The sequence below is a fragment of the Mobula hypostoma genome, chromosome 11, assembly GCF_963921235.1.
Source record: "Mobula hypostoma chromosome 11, sMobHyp1.1, whole genome shotgun sequence".
NCBI classification, from domain to species: Eukaryota; Metazoa; Chordata; class Chondrichthyes; order Myliobatiformes; family Myliobatidae; genus Mobula; species Mobula hypostoma.
The window spans coordinates 2076537-2095254 of NC_086107.1; the positions used below are offsets into that span (position 1 = coordinate 2076537).

General features: G+C 47.4%; 1 protein-coding gene across 1 annotated transcript in view; it reads right to left on the reverse strand.

Annotated features, from left to right (window-relative positions):
* Positions 1-18718, reverse strand: part of LOC134354191 (uncharacterized) — a 48201-nt gene that overhangs the window by 21381 nt on the left and 8102 nt on the right. Inside the window, exons 2-3 of the mRNA XM_063063085.1 lie at positions 8578-8876; positions 4968-5078 (exon numbers count right to left, since the gene is read on the reverse strand). Of these exons, the coding sequence (XP_062919155.1) occupies positions 4968-5078; positions 8578-8876 (410 nt within the window). The remainder of the gene's footprint in view (positions 1-4967; positions 5079-8577; positions 8877-18718) is intronic.

Here is an 18718-nt window from a genome sequence, read left to right on the forward strand (position 1 = left end):
GTGTCGGCTTTGGGGCCCGACCCAATCAGCTGGAAGTGGCAGCGGAGCCTCTCACGTCACTTGGCCTGACCCGGAGCGCCCGACGACACGACCCGCCGATCGATCCCCGTGGGATGTGTCCACCTACCTCAAGGAGCTGACAACAACACACTGCATCGATGGAAACCTGGAAAGGTGCACTATTTACCGAGGAAGCGTGGGAAAGGAGCTGGGCTGCTGGTCAGATTGAAGCTGAGGGGCTTTAGGGTCCCTATGCCCACCATCCTACTAGCTAATGTGCAAGCTATAGAGAACAAGGTGGATGATCTTAAAGGGAGACTCACCTACTGCAGGGAGATGCAGAACTGCTGTGTATTCTGTTTCACTGAGACCTGACTCTCCCCTGCCACCCCCGACTGTGCCATCTGACCTAAGGGATTTTCGATCCATCGGATGGACTGCACGGCGTCTTCAGGCAAGAAGAGGGGAGGTGGTGTCTGCCTACTGATCAACACTGCATGGTGCTCGGACACAGTGGTACTGACAAGCTACTGCAGCCTGGACCTGGAACACCTGTCGGTGAAGTATTGTCCCTATTATCTGCCACAGGAATTCACCTCGGTCATACTGACAGCGGTCTACATTCCCCCCAAGGCGGACGTGGAGTGTGCTCGGAACATACTGCATACCAACATCAGTGAACTTGAGACCAGGTATCCGGAGGCTTTGCTCATTACAGCCGGGGACTTTAACCAGGCCAACTTCAGAAAGGCACTGCCAAAGTTATACCAACATGTCTCCTGCCCCACTAAAGGCCCGAATATACTTGACCACTGCTACACAGCAATCAAGAATGCCTACTGTTCCGTCCCACGACCTCACTTCGGAAAATCGGACCATCAGGCCATACTCCTCCTCCCGGCTTACAAACAGAAACTGAAGCGGGAGGTCACAGTGTCAAAAGTAGTGTCGTGTTGGACGGAGGAAACGGATGAGGTCCTCCATGACTGCTTTGAATCGGTGGACTGGTTAGTATTCAAGGACTCGGCAGCTAACCTCGATGAGCATGCCTCAGCTGTCACGGACTTTACTTGGAAATGCACGTTGGACTGTGTGTCTCGCAAGACAATCCGGGTGTTCCCTAACCAGAAACCTTGGATGAATTATGAGGTCAAGTCCCTTTTAAAGGCTAGAGCTGTGGCTTTTAGGTCTGGGGATACCAGTCGCTACACGGAATCCAGACGTGAACTCCGGAAAGCCATTAAGGGTGACAAGAGGCAATATCAAGCCAAGTTGGAAGCCCAGGCTAACCAGAGGGATGCCAGTAGACTATGGCAGGGTCTAAATGAGATCACTGGGTGCAAAGAAAAGGCTGGGAATATCAATAACTGTGGCGCTTCTCTTCCTGACGAACTTAACATATTCTACGCAAGATTCGAACAAAAGAGCGTCCTGCTCCCTCCAGATGAACTGGACCTGGCGGCATCGAGTTTCATCGTCACCGAGGAGGACGTTAGAAGGGCCTTCCTGAAGATAAATCCAAGGAAGGCGACGGGCCCAGATGGCATCCCAGGACGTGTTCTCCAGGCCTGTGCAAGCGAGCTAGCTGGAGTGTTTGCTGACATCTTCAGCTGCTCCTTGCTTCAGTCTAAAATCCCCTCGTGTTTTAAGAAGGCAACAATAAACCCAGTGCCGAAGAAGAGCAAGGTGGCATGCCTGAATGACTGTCGACCTGTGGCTCTGACATCAATTGCTATGAAGTACTTCGAGAGATTGGTTATGGCACACATCAACCACAGCCTACCGGTCAAACTCGACACTTTGCAATTCGCCTACCAGAGCAACAGGTCAACAGCAGATGCCATCTCTCTGGCCCTACATTCCTCCTTAGAACACCTGGAGAATAAAGACGCATACGTAAGGCTCCTTTTCATTGACAACAGCTCTGCCTTTAATACTATCATTCCAAATTAACTGATTCCTAAGCTCCAGAACCTGGGCCTTAGCACTGAGATCTGCAGCTGGATCTTCAACTTCCTCACAGACAGGACCCAGGCTGTAAAAATAGGGGACAAGCTCTCCTCTACAATCACTCTGAGCACCAGTGCCCCACAAGGCTGTGTACTCAGCCCCCTGCTGTACTCACTGTACACCCATGATTTCTGTAGCCAAGTTTCTATCGAACTCAATATATAAGTTTGCTGATGACACAACAATTGTAGGCCATATCTCGGGTAATGATGAGTTTGAGTACAGAGAGGAAATTAAGAACCTGGTGACATGGTGCGAAGACAATAACCTATCCCTCAACGTCAGCAAGACGAGGGAATTGGTTGTTGACTTCAGAAGGATTAGCGGACCGCAAGACCCAATTTACATCAGTGGTGCACAAGTGGAACAGGTCAAAAGCTTTAAGTTCCTTGGGGTCAATATCACAAATGACCTGACTTGGTCCAACCAAGCAGAGTTCACTGCCAAGAAGGCCCACCAGCGCCTTTACTTCCTGAGAAAACTAAAGAAATTTGGCCTGTCCCCTAAAACCGTCACTAATTTTTATAAATGCACCATAGAAAGCATTCTTCTAGGGTGCATCACAACCCAGTATGGAAGTTGTCCTGTCCAAGACCGAAAGAAGCTGCTGAAGATCGTGAACACGGCGCAGCACATCACACAAACCAATCTTCCGTCCGTGGACTCACTTTACACCGCACGCTGTCAGAGCAGTGCTGCCAGGATAATCAAGGGCACGACCCACCCAGCCAACACACTTTTTGTCCCTCTTCCCTCCGGGAGACAGCTCAGGAGCTTGAAGACTTGTACGGCCAGATTTGGGAACAGCTTCTTTCCAACTGTGATAAGACTGTTGAACGGATCCTGACCCTGATCTGGGCTGTACCCTCCAAATATCCAGACCTGCATCTCGGTTTTTTTGCACTACCTTACTTCCCATTTTTCTGTTTTCTATTTATGATTTATAATTTATTTTTTTAATATTTACTAATTTTTACTATTTTTAATATTTAATATTTGTACTCCAGGGAGCAGGAAGCGCAGAATCAAATATCGCTGTGATGATTGTACGTTCTAGTATCAATTGTTTGGCAACAATAAAGTAAAGTAAAGTAAAGCAAGACCAAGGAACTAATTATTAATTTCAGAAAGGGCAGGTCAGGAGAAAACACACCAGCCGGAATGTGTGGCCGCCCCTATCACATCCTCAGGATGTGTTGGTAGTTAATGCAAATGATACATTTCACCATTTGTAGTGATGTACGTGTGATAATTAAATGAATCTGAATCTGAATCCTTATCGAGCTGTGAGCAGAGGAAAGGATAAGCAGCTTCAAGTCCTGGGATGTCAAAATCTCAGAGGATCTATCCTGGGCCCAATATATTAATACAATCACAAAGAAGGCAGGCCAGTGGCTCTACTTCGTTAAGAATTTAAGGAGATTTGGTATTTCACCAAAGACTCTTACAGATTTCTGAGAAAGCATTCTGACTGGTTGTGTCACGGTCTGGTCTGCCGGTTCCACTGCTCAGGGTTGTAAGGGGTTGTAGACTTAGCCCGCTCCATCATGAGCACAACCCCTCTCACCAGCAAGAACAGCTTTAAAGGGAGATGCCTCAAAAAGGCAGCATCCATCATTAAGGACCCCCATCGCCCAGGACATGCCCTCTTCTCATTACTATGAAGAGGGAGGAGGTACAGGACCCTGAAGACACACACTCCACATTTTAGGAATAGCTTCTTCCCCTCCGCCATCAGATTTCTGAACAGATCACAAACCCATGAATACTACCTCAAAGCAACACACACAAAATGCTAGAGGAACTCAGCAGGCCAGGCCTGGTGAAGGGTCTTGGCCTGAAACGTTGACTGTTGACTCTGGTCTATAGATGCTGCCTGACTTGCTGAGTTCCTGCAGCGTTCTCTGTGTGTTGCTTTGGATTTCCAGCGTCTGCGGATTTTCTCATGTTTGTGGCACACTACCTCACTATTCCCTCAGTTTTACACTATTTATTTATTTTATAATTTATCGTAATTTTTATGTCCTTCAAATGTACAGCTACTGTGAAACAACAGGTGTCATGTTATATACAGCAAGTCAATGATAACCCCACCATGGACAGTCCCAAACCTGACTGTGAAAGGAGGGCTCGACATGGGAGTAGCAAAGCCGTCCAGTAAAAACCCAGAGCTACAGAAATGGCCACAGAAGCACCAAGGACCTCACCCCGGGAGGGGAATGGGCAACACCTGCAGACATTTTTTTCTTTATTATTACAATACAGTGTGGCCCTTCCAGCCATTCAAGCCATAGCACCCAGCAATATCCTGACTTAACCCTAGCCTAACCACGGAGCAATTTACAATGACCAATTAACCTCCCAAACGGTACGTCTTTGGACTGCAGGAGGAAACCGGAGCACCGGAAGGAAACCCACGCGGTCATGGTGAGAATGTACAAACTCCAGTGGTGGGAATTGAACCTGGGTGTCTGGTACTGTAGAGCATTGTGCTAACCACGACACCACCATGACGCCCAGGACAGAGGATTCCGGTGAGCTGCCCCAGTCGGGGTGATGCGCTGAAGAAGAAGGTAAGTCAATGATTCTGATTCGGAGCTGTGTTATGGAGATTCTACATTACCCTGAGGGGGAATTTTTACAGATACAGTGTGGAGTAGAACCTTCTGGCCCTTCGAGCCACACCGCCCAGCAACACCCTATTTTTAACCGTAGCCTAATCACAGGACAATTTATAATGACCAATTAAGCAACCAACCAGTACATCTTTGGACTGTGGGAGGAAACGGGATCACCCATGGGGACATACATATAACATCAGAATTAAACTCCGAACTCCAACACCCCCAGCTGTAATAGCGTCACGCTACCCACGGATGACTGTCAATGTAGATGCTGAGAGACCGATTCACAAGGAACACTTCACGTAGTGAACAAATGGAGAGTTTAGTGCTTACCTGTGCTCTCGGTGTCGCAAACCTTAAAGGTGAAGTTGAGCACATCCTCCTCAGAGCAGAGACCAGCCTCGTCGTAACCAGCTTCACCTAAAGCTGTGCTTTCATTGTTACCTGTTGGAGATTTTCTATGGGGTAAAATGCTACACATCCAATCATTCACAAAATTAAATAACAAGCCATGGCCCAAAATGAATAAAATAGCGACATTTAAACTCTTGGACAGGCACATGGATGTAAGCAAAATGAAGATTTATGGCAACACACAATCCTTACACTTCAATCTCCTCCTTGTGTACAGGAAATGACATTAAACAATCTTGATTCTTGAATCTTGGAGCTTGAAATGCTGGAGGAACTCAGCAGGTCAGGCAGCATCTATGGAAATGAGTACACAGTCAATGTTTCCGGCCGAAACCCTTCATCAGAACTGGAAAGGAAGTGGACAGAAGGTGGGAATTCTTCTGGCTTCTTCCTCCTTTCTCCCCAGTCCTGATGAAGGGGTCTTGGCACAAAATGGCAACTGTTTATTCATTTCCATGCATGCTGCCTGACCTGCTGAGCTCCTCCAGCGTTTTGTGTGTGTTGCTCTGGATTTCCAGCATCTGCAGAATCTCTTGTGTTTATGAAGAGTTATGGGCTGTGTAGAAGGAAAGAATTAGGTTGATCCTGGAGGTACGGGAGCCTTAAGACCCACACCACCAGGTCCAGAAACAGTTATTACCCTACAACTATCAGGCTGCTGAACCGGAGTGAATAACTTCACTCTGAATTAATTCGACACCTACAGACTCACTGTCAAGGACTCTTTTCACACTCTCAATATTATCTTTTATTTGCACGGTTTGTCTTCTTTTGGCAATTGGTTGTGTTTTCATTCTCTATTTCTGTAAAATTCTATTACATTTCAGTTTTTCTGTAAATACATCAAAAATGAGAATCTCAAGCAGCACATGGTAGCATACTGTATATGCACTTTGATAATAAATTTGCTTTGAATTTTAAGGTGGTTTATATAGTCAGTACAACATGTTGGGCCGAAGGTCCTGTTCTGTACTGTGCTGTACCGTTCTATGTTCTATGAATTACTTACCCAGATCCCACCCGTGAAAACAAGCCCCAACACGCCTGGGCCTCTGTCTTGCTGCGATATGTCAATAGATCCAATAAATCCACCAGGATTTCCCCCACACTCATCCTCACACACACACACTCTCTCAAACACACACATACACACATACAGACACACAGTCACATACATGCTTACATATGTACACATATGCAAACACACACACATATATAAACACATACATACACACAAACATGTAAGCATACACGCACAGACACACATATGCACAGACACACACACATGCACACACATATGTAAGCACACATGCACAGAGACACATATGGACATGCATATATACACACATACACGTGTACACACAGACACACGTCGCACATACACACTCTTGTGCACACTCACACACTTCATATACACATATACACACATATACATACACATATATACACACACACTCACTCTCACACACTCACTCCAACACACACATTCTCACACACACTCTCACACGCACGCACACACACACAAACACACACACACACACACACACACACTCTCTCTCACAGACACATGACTAACTGAAAGAAGAGCTAGTAAGAGCTCAGTTAGTCCTGATGAAGGGTTGACTGTACCTCTTCCTAGAGATGCTGCCTGGCCTGCTGCGTTCACCAGCAACTTTTATCGGAATATAAGGTGTTGCTTCGCCAACCTGAGTGTGGTGAGAGTAGAGGAGGCCAAAGACTGACACGGTTTTTCTCCGGTCCTGATGAAGGGTCTCGGCCCGAAACGTCGACTATACTCTTTTCGATAGATGCTGCCTAGCCTGCTGAGTTCCTCCAGCGTTTTGTGTGTGATGTTTGGGCTGTATCCACCACTTTTTGTAGGTTTTTGTGTTACATAGGAACATAGAAAACCTACAGCACAATACAGGCCCTTCAGCCCACAAAGTTGTGCCGATCATGTCCCTACCTTAGAAATTACTAGGCTTACCTATAGCCCTCTATTTTTCTAAGCTCCATGTACCTATCCAAAAGTCTCTTGGACATCGGTGTTTCCATACCAGAGTGTGTGCAACCAGTTAGGATACTCTCCACTCTGCATCTATACAGATTTGTCAAAGCCTTTGGTGACATGCCAAATCTACGCAAACTTCTAGGAAAGTAAACATGCTGGTATTCCTTCTTTGTGATGGCACTTAACACCTGGCACGGAGGGGCTAGAACACAAGATCAGAAAAACCTGCAGCAAGTTGTAAAGCCCGCCAGCTCCATCATGGGCACTAGTCTCCCCAGCATCGAGGAAACTTCAAAAGGCTACAGTAAACCTACTGTATGTACACTCACTCACTATTTTCTCATTTTTTACTCTTGTTTTACAGTAATTGCTTAATTTAATATATATGTATATTTCTAATTGTAATTTATAGTTTTTTATTATGCATTGCAATGTATTGCTGCCACAAAATAACATATTTCTCGACATATGCCAGACACCAGCAATATTAAACCTGATTGTAATTCTGATTCTGGTTCCAAATTAAACTTTCTTCACTATTTAAGAGTGTGTGCAAATACCTTTAAATGTAGGGACAATGTCTGATTCTACCACTTCCCCTGCCAGTACATTTCAGATACACCACTCACAGAGTAAAAATCTTTCCCCTCAAATCTCCTCTAACACCTTAAGACACAGGAGCAGAATCTGACCATTTGGCCCATCGAGTCTGATCCACCATTCCATCATGGCTGATTTATTATCTCTCTCAACACCATTCTTCTGCCTTTTCCCCGTGACCTTTGACAGCCTGACTAATCAAGAACCTATCAACCTCCACTGTAAATACACTCCACAGTCATCTGTGGCATTGAATTCCACAGATTCACCATCCTTCGGCTACAGATATTCCTCCTCATCCCTGTTCTAAATGGGCATCCTCCCATTCTGAGACTGTGCCCTCTATGGGAAACATCCTCTCCACCTCCACTCTATCTACGGTCTTCCAAAATTCGATAGGTTTCAATGAGATCCCCCCTCATTCTTCTAAACCCCAGCGAGCACAGACCCAGAGCTGCCAAACGCTCCTCATACATTAACCCTTCATTCCTGGGATAATTCTCGTGAATCTGAATGATATTGGGAATTAACCCCTTCCTCTCATGTAAACTTAGCCGGCTGGTGGTGTAGTGGCATCAGTGCCCGACTTCGGAGCGAAGGCTCCCAAGTTTGAATTCAGCCAGCTCCCTTGCATGCTTTCCATCTGTGCTGGGTTGAGTGTCGAGCTAGCAACTCGGCCTCATAAAAATAAGAAAGCCTGCGAAAAAAACGCCGTCACGACGGCGTTCCGATGACTCCACTCGGAGTTAAGGGCTTTCTTCTTCTTCTTTCTTCTCATGTAAACTTATGCCCTTTTGTCTTTGATCCTTAAAATCCATATTTACAACCAAATGTAGCTTTGTCTTAACAATTGATGGAAATACAGTAAACCCCAATTGCAACACCCCCTACTCAGCTCAGAGCCTTCTAGTGACTCACTTTTGTCATTGGCAAATTCCTCTTGCCTTCTGAAGACTTGCCCAGCTGAAGTCTCATTCAAGCCCCCAGTTGAGGACACGCCAGCAGCCATGTTGCCGTTCTCATTCCCATCCATGGACAAGCAAGTTGTCCCAGCACCCAGTCCGGAGTCTAAACGTGATACCAAGTTGGGGTCCAGCGAGTCCTTCTCTCCGTAATCCACTGCCTGGCTCCTCTGGAGAGATGGCACGCCATCTCCACCCGCTGGACTCCGAACTCTGTCTGCCAGCACTTTGGATGTCATTTCAATTTCAGGAAATCTGCAAGCATTAAGAGGAAAATTATATTAATTAAAGCAGAAAATTCTAGGTAATTTTCTGCATACATTTTGTGCTGGTCATCACCATCCCTGCTGATCTCTCGAAAGAGTTTCTCATTAATGGTCCTTTCCTGCATCAGGGGATACTCCTGAGGACAATAGCCATGTCCTTCAACCTCCGCACAGTTATCTTCAAGACTGGTAATATCATTTCCAGTACGCAAGTGTAAAGAAGAATGAAATAATTGTTACTCCAGATCCGATACAGCACAAAAAAACACAATAATAATTTAAAAACACAATGAATATAAATGCCTAAGATAGCTAATACACATTGATTGCTTGCATGTCCATAAAGTGACGTTAGGTACAAGAGTGTCTGTACATAAGGTGACTGACAGGAAATGATACAGCAGTGGTGGTTGGGGGTGAGGAGGGGTGGGTTAGTGGGCAGAGGTGTCGATCAGCTGAACTATTTGGGAAAAATACCTGTTTTTGAACCTGGATGCTACAGAGCCTCCTCCCTGATGGGAGTGGGACAAACGGTTCATAAGCAGGGTGGGGTGGTGGGAGGAATCCTTCGTGATGTTTCTGGCCCTTTCCTGACACCTTTCTGTATATACTGTATGTCCTCCCCCAGGTAGAGCGGTGCCAACGATGCTTTTGACAATTTTGACTATCCATTGCAGAGCCTTCCTGTTCACTGCAGTGCAAGTTTCCACACCATTGGACCATAAGACAGGAGCAGAATTAAATCATTTGGCCCATTGAGTCTGCTCCACCATTCAATCGCTATTTCCCCTCCTCAGACCCACACCACAGCTTTCTCCCCACAACCTCTGATACCATGTAGTGAGTGAGGAGCGTTCAGCCTCCTCAGAAAGCAGAGGCACCGGCGAGCTTTCCTGATTGTGTAGAATGTGTTCTGGGACCGTGAGAGGTTGTGCGAGATGCACACTCCCAGGACTTTGAAACTGCTCACAGTTACAAGAGAATCATAAGGCACAGCCCAGGGTTCCTCTGGAAGGGAGGGAGAGGGGGAGAAACAAAAGTTTAAGAAGATTTACTATCAGCTTCTGCTTCCTTTTACCCAAGACATCTTTGCCAATTTTCTGGCTGTTCATCCAAGAAATGGGTTCAAACAATGAAGTTTCCTGTCAACAGACTCTTTAAGGATCTTCTGGTACACTGAAGATAAACCCTTGATTTGATGAATCACCGGTTAATTTGTTCTGTACCCTACAATATCTAATTTATGCACTTTATTTATTTATGCACAATTAATTTGAAGATTTTATTCTTACTTTCCTAAGTTATTGTGTACTTCTGTGCTTTACACCCAAGTCTAGAAAAACATTGTCTTGTTTGACGTAATGCATGTATATCGTTAAATGACAATAAACTTGACGACTTGATCTGATATCTCAGTCCACCTTATTATGTCTCCTGTTCCTTATTGTCTGCCTGTGCTGCACTTTCTCTGTAGCTGTTCCACTTTATTCTGCATTCTGTTACTGATTTCTCTTTTACCTCAATGCACCGCGTGAAGATCTGACCTGTATGAACACGTTTTTCCCCTCTTTTTGCACTACTTATTGAATTTATTATAGACCTGTATATATATATTTGTTGTAATTTATAGCTTTTATTATTCTGTTTTGCAATGTACTGCTGCTGCAAATCAACACATTTCACAACATTTACCAGTGATATTAAACCCGATTCCGATTCTGCCATGCTTTTCCCTGTATCTCGGTACATGCCACCATGTCATTAGGCAAAAGCAGGTAACTATAGGCCAGTTAGTTTAACATCTGTAGTTGGGAAAATGCTTGAAACGATCATTAAAGAAGAAATAACAAGGCATGTGGAAAGAAATGGATCCATCAGGCAGATGCAGCACGGATTCAGCAAAGGCAGGTCCTGTTTGACAATCTTACTGGAGGTCTTTGGGGATATAATGAGTGCAGTGGATAGAGGGGAACAGATCAACATTGCTTACTTGGATTTCCAGAAGGCGTTTGATAAGGTGCCACATAAAAGACTTATCAATAAGATAAGGATGCTTAGATTTGGGTCTGATATATTAGCATGGATAGAGGATTGATTAACTAATAGAAAGCAGAGAGTTGGGATACATGGGTGTTTCTCTGGTTGGCAATCAGTGGTGAGCAGTGTGCAGCAGTGGTCGGTGCTGGGCCCGCAACTGTTCATGATATGCATTAATGATCTGGAAGAGAGGACCGAGTGTAGTGTATCTAAGTTTGCTGATGTCACTAAATTGAGTGGAAAAGCAAATTGTGCAGAAGATACAGAGAGTCTGCAGAGAGATATAGATAGGTTAAGTGAGTGGGCAAGGGTCTGGCAGATGGAGTACAATGTTGGTAAATGTGAGGTCATCCACTTTGGAAGGAAAAATGAAAGAGCAAATTATTATTTAAATAATAAAAAAATTGAGCATGCTGCTGTGAAGAGGAACTTGAAAGTGCTTGTGCATGAATCACAAAAGGTTGGTTTGCAGGTGCAGCAGGCTATCAAGAAGGTAAATAAAATGTTGGCCTTCATTGCTAGAGGGATTGAATTTAAGAGCAGGGAGGTTATGCTGCAACTGTAAAGGGTATTGGCGAGGTCACATCTGGAGTACTGTGTGCAGTTCTGGTCTCCTTACTTGAGGAAGGATATACTGGCTTTGGAGGCAATGCAGAGGAGGTTCACCAGGTTGATTCTAGAGATGAGGGGGTTAGACTATGAGGAAAGATAGAGTCACCTGGGACTGTACTCGCTGGAATTCAGAAAAATTCAGTTCTAGATCTTATAAAATTATGAAAGAGAAAGATAAGATAGAGGCAAGAAAGTTGTTTCCACTGGTAGGTGAGACTAGGACTAGGGGACATAGCCTCAAGATTCAGGGGAGTAGATTTAGGACAGCGATGAGGAGGAACTGCTTTTCCCAGAGAGTGGTGAATCTGTGGAATTCTCCGCCCAATGAAGCGATGGAGGCTACCTCAGCAAATATATTTAAGACAAGGTTGGATAGATTTTTGCATAGTAGGGTAATTAAGGGTTATGGGGAAAAGGCAGGTAGGTGGAGATGAGTCCATGGCCAGATCAGCCACAATCGTATTGAATGGCAGAGCAGGCTCGACAGGCTAGATGGCCGACTCATGATCCTATTTCTCATGTTGTTATAATGAACCAATTCCAATTCTAATCTGTCTCATCGGACAGAAGATACAAAGGCCTGAAAACATGTGCTACCTGACTCCTCAAGAACAGATTCTACCCCACCCTTATAAGACTATTGAACGGTTCCCTAAAATTAAAAGATGGACTTTTGACATTACAATCTAACTTGTTAAGATCTTGCACTCTAAGATATAGTTTACCTGCAGTGCACTTTCTGTGCAGCTGTTACACTTCATTCTGCATTCTGTTACTGCTGTGACCTGTTTGACCGCAAAGCACTTTTGTCATCTGATCTATATGGATGGTATATAGAGCAAGCTTTTCACCATATCTTGGTGCATGTAAACCAACTGACCAAGTGACTGATTTAACGATCATTACATGGTGTATTGTGGTGGAAAAGGTAAAATAATAACAGACAATAACAAACCAATAAACACGAGCAATTCTGCAGATGCTGAAAATCCAAAGCACCACACTCAATATGTAGGAGGTCAGTCAAATGAATCAATAGTCAATGTTTTGAGCCGAGACCCTTCATCAGATCATACACAGCAAATTGTTCCACAACGATATATACAACGTAGGCACCATTATTTTTCACATGGTTCTGCTGAGACAGGTAAATGGTTCTCTGAGGAACACACACATTACACATAGAGATGTGTCTGTACTCTTGTAGAGAGGCAGAGGGTGAGCACAATTACACTCAGGAAGTACCTAATAAAGTGCGACAGAGTGTATATTCATGGTCTTCTGCTGCTGCAGCCCATCCACTTCAAAGTTTGGCGTGTTTTGCTCCTCTGCACACCACTGTTGTAACATGTGGTTATCTGAGTTACTGTCATTTTCCTGTCAGCCTGAACCAGTCTGGCCATTCTCCGCTGACCTCTCATTAACAAGGTGTTTTCACCCACAAAACTACTGCTCATTGGATGTTTTTCGGTTATCGCACCACTCGCTGTAAACTCTAGAGCAGGGATTCCCAACCCTCTTTTAAGGTCATAGGACCTTACTGTCAACTGAGAGGTCGGTGGACCCCAGGGTGAGAACCCTTGCTCTAGAGGCTGTTGAGCATAAAAATCCCAGGGGATCAAGTTTCTGAGATACTCAAACCACCCCATCTGGCACCAACAATCATTCCATCGATAAAGTCACTTAGATCACATTTCTTCCCCATTCTGATGTTTGGTCTGAAAAACAACTGAATCTCCTGACCATGTCTGCATGCTTTTATATATTGAGTTGCTGCCACATGATTTGTTGATTAGATATCTGCATTAATGAGCAGGTGTACAGGTGTAACTGATGAAGACGCCATCATCATTATTATGACATGGGCAATCTGTCTTTAACCTGAGAAGTTCTGATAAGCTCTTCAAAACTTTTGCCTGTCCATCCCTTGATGTAACTCATGAACGTCATGAGCTGTCAACCGTGTCTATCTCTTCCATCAATGTTTCCCATCACTGCAAGATGCTTGAGCTTCTCTTTCCTCAGTACATGTCCAGAAAGTCCAACTTCCGTTTCCTGATTGATGGTCGCTTCCTATTCCAGCTTTTCGCAGCACTTTCTCATTCGTTTCTCTTTCCACAATATTTTCATCATTCTTCTCAAAAAAAACATTTCTGCCGCTCCAAGCCTTCCCTCATTTTGCTTTGATATTGTCTAACATTCTCTTCCATATGTTAGTGTGGAATGAACATAGCCAATAAAGTGGCCACTGATTATATATTCATATATCCTTCTCAATTTTCAATTAATATTTTATACATATACACTGTTATATATATAGGAAATTACACTGTAGATGTAGCCATGTGTATCTGTTGCTTTGAACAGCACACCATTGCATGTATGAATAGATGACCACAAGGATTTAGATCAGTTTTTGTGCTTACCTGTGCTTCAAGTCAATTGGTTTATCATTACACAATGCATTAGGGTAGTACAAGGGAAAACAATAACAGAATGCAGAATAAAGTGTAACAACTACAGAGAAAGTGCAGTGCGGGCAGACAATAAAATGCAAGGTAGATTGTGAGATCAGGAGTTCATCTTATTGTACTAGGGAACCATTCAAGTAACTCTGCCATGGATGGTCCCAAACCCAGCTGTGAAAGGAGGAGGAACGGGTATGAACTCCCCATGGACAGTCCCAAACCCGGCTGTGAAAGGAGGAGGAACGGGTATGAACACCCCATGGACAGTCCCAAACCCAGCTGTGAAAGGAGGAGAGTTGGGTATGAACTCCCCATGGACAGTCCCAAACCCGGCTGTGAAAGGAGGAGGGTTGGGTATGAACTCCCCATGGACAGTCCCAAACCCGGCTGTGAAAGGAGGAGGGTTGGGTATGAACTCCCCATGGACAGTCCCAAACCCGGCTGTGAAAGGAGGAGGGTTGGGTATGAACTCCCCATGGACAGTCCCAAACCCGGCTGTGAAAGGAGGAGGAACGGGTATGAACTCCCCATGGACAGTCCCAAACCCGGCTGTGAAAGGAGGAGGAACGGGTATGAACTCCCCATGGACAGTCCCAAACCCGGCTGTGAAAGGAGGAGGAACGGGCATGAACTCCCCATGGACAGTCCCAAACCCGGCTGTGAAAGGAGGAGGAACGGGTATGAACTCCACATCAGTCCCAAACCCAGCTGTGAAAGGAGGAGGGTTGGGTATGAACTCCCCATGGACAGTCCCAAACCCGGCTGTGAAAGGAGGAGGGTTGGGTATGAACTCCCCATGGACAGTCCCAAACCCGGCTGTGAAAGGAGGAGAGTTGGGTATGAACTCCCCATGAACAGTCCCAAACCCGGCTGTGAAAGGAGGAGAGTTGGGTATGAACACCCCATCAGTCCCAAACCCAGCTGTGAAAGGAGGAGGGTTGGGTATGAACTCCCCATGGACAGTCCCAAACCCGGCTGTGAAAGGAGGAGGGTTGGGTATGAACTCCCCACAGACAGTCCCAAACCCGGCTGTGAAAGGAGGAGGAACGGGTATGAACTCCCCATGGACAGTCCCAAACCCGGCTGTGAAAGGAGGAGGAACGGGTATGAACTCCCCATCAGTCCCAAAACCAGCTGTGAAAGGAGGAGGGTTGGGTATGAACACCCCATGGACAGTCCCAAACCCGGCTGTGAAAGGAGGAGGGTTGGGTATGAACTCCCCATGGACAGTCCCAAACCCGGCTGTGAAAGGAGGAGGAACGGGTATGAACTCCCCATGGACAGTCCCAAACCCGGCTGTGAAAGGAGGAGGAACGGGTATGAACTCTCCATGGACAGTCCCAAACCCGGCTGTGAAAGGAGGAGAATTGGGTATGAACTCCCCATGGACAGTCCCAAACCCGGCTGTGAAAGGAGGAGGAACGGGTATGAACTCCCCATGGACAGTCCCAAACCCGGCTGTGAAAGGAGGAGGAACGGGTATGAACTCCCCATGGACAGTCCCAAACCCGGCTGTGAAAGGAGGAGGGTTGGGTATGAACACCCCATGGACAGTCCCAAACCCGGCTGTGAAAGGAGGAGGGTTGGGTATGAACTCCCCATGGACAGTCCCAAACCCGGCTGTGAAAGGAAGAGGAACGGGTATGAACTCCCCATGGACAGTCCCAAACCCGGCTGTGAAAGGAGGAGGAACGGGTATAAACTCCCCATGGACAGTCCCAAACCCGGCTGTGAAAGGAGGAGGAACGGGTATGAACTCCCCAAGGACAGTCCCAAACCCGGCTGTGAAAGGAGGAGGAACGGGTATGAACTCCCCAAGGACAGTCCCAAACCCGGCTGTGAAAGGAGGAGGGTTGGGTATGAACTCCCCATGGACAGTCCCAAACCCGGCTGTGAAAGGAGGAGAGTTGGGTATGAACTCCCCATGGACAGTCCCAAACCCGGCTGTGAAAGGAGGAGGGTTGGGTATGAACTCCCCATGGACAGTCCCAAACCCGGCTGTGAAAGGAGGAGAGTTGGGTATGAACTCCCCATGGACAGTCCAAAATCCGGCTGTGAAAGGAGGAGGAACGGGTATGAACTCCCCAAGGACAGTCCCAAACCCGGCTGTGAAAGGAGGAGGAACGGGTATGAACTCCCCAAGGACAGTCCCAAACCCAGCTGTGAAAGGAGGAGGGTTGGGTATGAACACCCCATGGACAGTCCCAAACCCGGCTGTGAAAGGAGGAGGGTTGGGTATGAACTCCCCATGGACAGTCCCAAACCCGGCTGTGAAAGGAGGAGGGTTGGGTATGAACTCCCCATGGACAGTCCCAAACCCGGCTGTGAAAGGAGGAGGGTTGGGTATGAACTCCCCATGGACAGTCCCAAACCCGGCTGTGAAAGGAGGAGAGTTGGGTATGAACTCCCCATGGACAGTCCCAAACCCGGCTGTGAAAGGAGGAGGAATGGGTATGAACTCCCCATGGACAGTCCCAAACCCGGCTGTGAAAGGAGGAGGAACGGGTATGAACTCCCCATGGACAGTCCCAAACCCGGCTGTGAAAGGAGGAGAGTTGGGTATGAACTCCCCATGGACAGTCCCAAACCCGGCTGTGAAAGGAGGAGGAACGGGTATGAACTCCCCAAGGACAGTCCCAAACCCGGCTGTGAAAGGAGGAGAGTTGGGTATGAACTCCCCATGGACAGTCCCAAACCCGGCTGTGAAAGGAGGAGGAACGGGTATGAACTCCCCAAGGACAGTCCCAAACCCGGCTGTGAAAGGAGGAGGGTTGGGTATGAACACCCCATGGACAGTCCCAAACCCGGCTGTGAAAGGAGGAGGGTTGGGTATGAACTCCCCATTGACAGTCCCAAACCCGGCTGTGAAAGGAAGAGGAACGGGTATGAACTCCCCATGGACAGTCCCAAACCCGGATGTGAAAGGAGGAGGGTTGGGTATGAACTCCCCAAGAACAGTCCCAAACCTGGCTGTGAAAGGAGGAGGGTTGGGTATGAACTCCCCATGGACAGTCCCAAACCCGGCTGTGAAAGGAGGAGGAACGGATATGAACTCCCCATGGACAGTCCCAAACCCGGCTGTGAAAGGAGGAGGGTTGGGTATGAACTCCCCATGGACAGTCCCAAACCCGGCTGTGAAAGGAGAAGGAACGGGTATGAACTCCCCATGGACAGTCCCAAACCCGGCTGTGAAAGGAGGAGGAACGGGTATGAACTCCCCATGGACAGTCCCAAACCCGGCTGTGAAAGGAGGAGGGTTCGGTATGAACACCCCATGGACAGTCCCAAACCCGGCTGTGAAAGGAGGAGGGTTGGGTATGAACTCCCCATGGACAGTCCCAAACCCGGCTGTGAAAGGAGGAGGAACGGGTATGAACTCCCCATGGACAGTCCCAAACCCAGCTGTGAAAGGAGGAGGAACGGGTATGAACTCCCCATGGACAGTCCCAAACCCAGCTGTGAAAGGAGGAGGGTTTGGTATGAACTCCCCATGGACAGTCCCAAACCCGGCTGTGAAAGGAGAAGGAACGGGTATGAACTCCCCATGGACAGTCCCAAACCCGGCTGTGAAAGGAGGAGGAACGGGTATGAACTCCCCATGGACAGTCCCAAACCCGGCTGTGAAAGGAGGAGGGTTCGGTATGAACTCCCCATGGACAGTCCCAAACCCGGCTGTGAAAGGAGGAGGAACGGGTATGAACTCCCCATGGACAGTCCCAAACCCAGCTGTGAAAGGAGGAGGAACGGGTATGAACTCCCCATGGACAGTCCCAAACCCAGCTGTGAAAGGAGGAGGGTTGGGTATGAACTCCCCATGGACAGTCCCAAACCCGGCTGTGAAAGGAGGAGCGTTGGGTATGAACTCCCGATGGACAGTCCCAAACCCGGCTGTGAAAGGAGGAGAGTTGAGTATGAACTCCCCATGGACAGTCCCAAACCCGGCTGTGAAAGGAGGAGGAACGGGTATGAACTCCCCATGGACAGTCCCAAACCCGGCTGTGAAAGGAGGAGGAACGGGTATAAACTCCCCATGGACAGTCCCAAACCCGGCTGTGAAAGGAGGAGGGTTGGGTATGAACTCCCCATGGACAGTCCCAAACCCGGCTGTGAAAGGAGGAAGGTTGGGTATGAACTCCCCATGGACAGTCCCAAACCCGGCTGTGAAAGGAGGAGGAACGGGTATGAACTCCCCATGGACAGTCCCAAACCCGGCTGTGAAAGGAGGAGGAACGGGTATGAACTCCCCGTGGACAGTCCCAAACCCGGCTGTGAAAGGAGGAGGAACGGGTATGAACTCCCCATGGACAGTCCCAAACCCGGCTGTGAAAGGAGGAGGAACGGGTATGAACTCCCCATGGACAGTCCCAAACCCGGCTGTGAAAGGAGGAGGAACGGGTATGAACTCCCCATGGACAGTCACAAACCCGGCTGTGAAAGGAGGAGGGTTGGGTATGAACTCCCCATGGACAGTCCCAAACCTGGCTGTGAAAGGAGGAGGGTTGGGTATGAACTCCCCATGGACAGTCCCAAACCCGGCTGTGAAAGGAGAAGGAACGGGTATGAACTCCCCATGGACAGTCCCAAACCCGGCTGTGAAAGGAGGAGGAACGGGTATGAACTCCCCATGGACAGTCCCAAACCCGGCTGTGAAAGGAGGAGGAACGGGTATGAACTCCCCATGGACAGTCCCAAACCCGGCTGTGAAAGGAGGAGG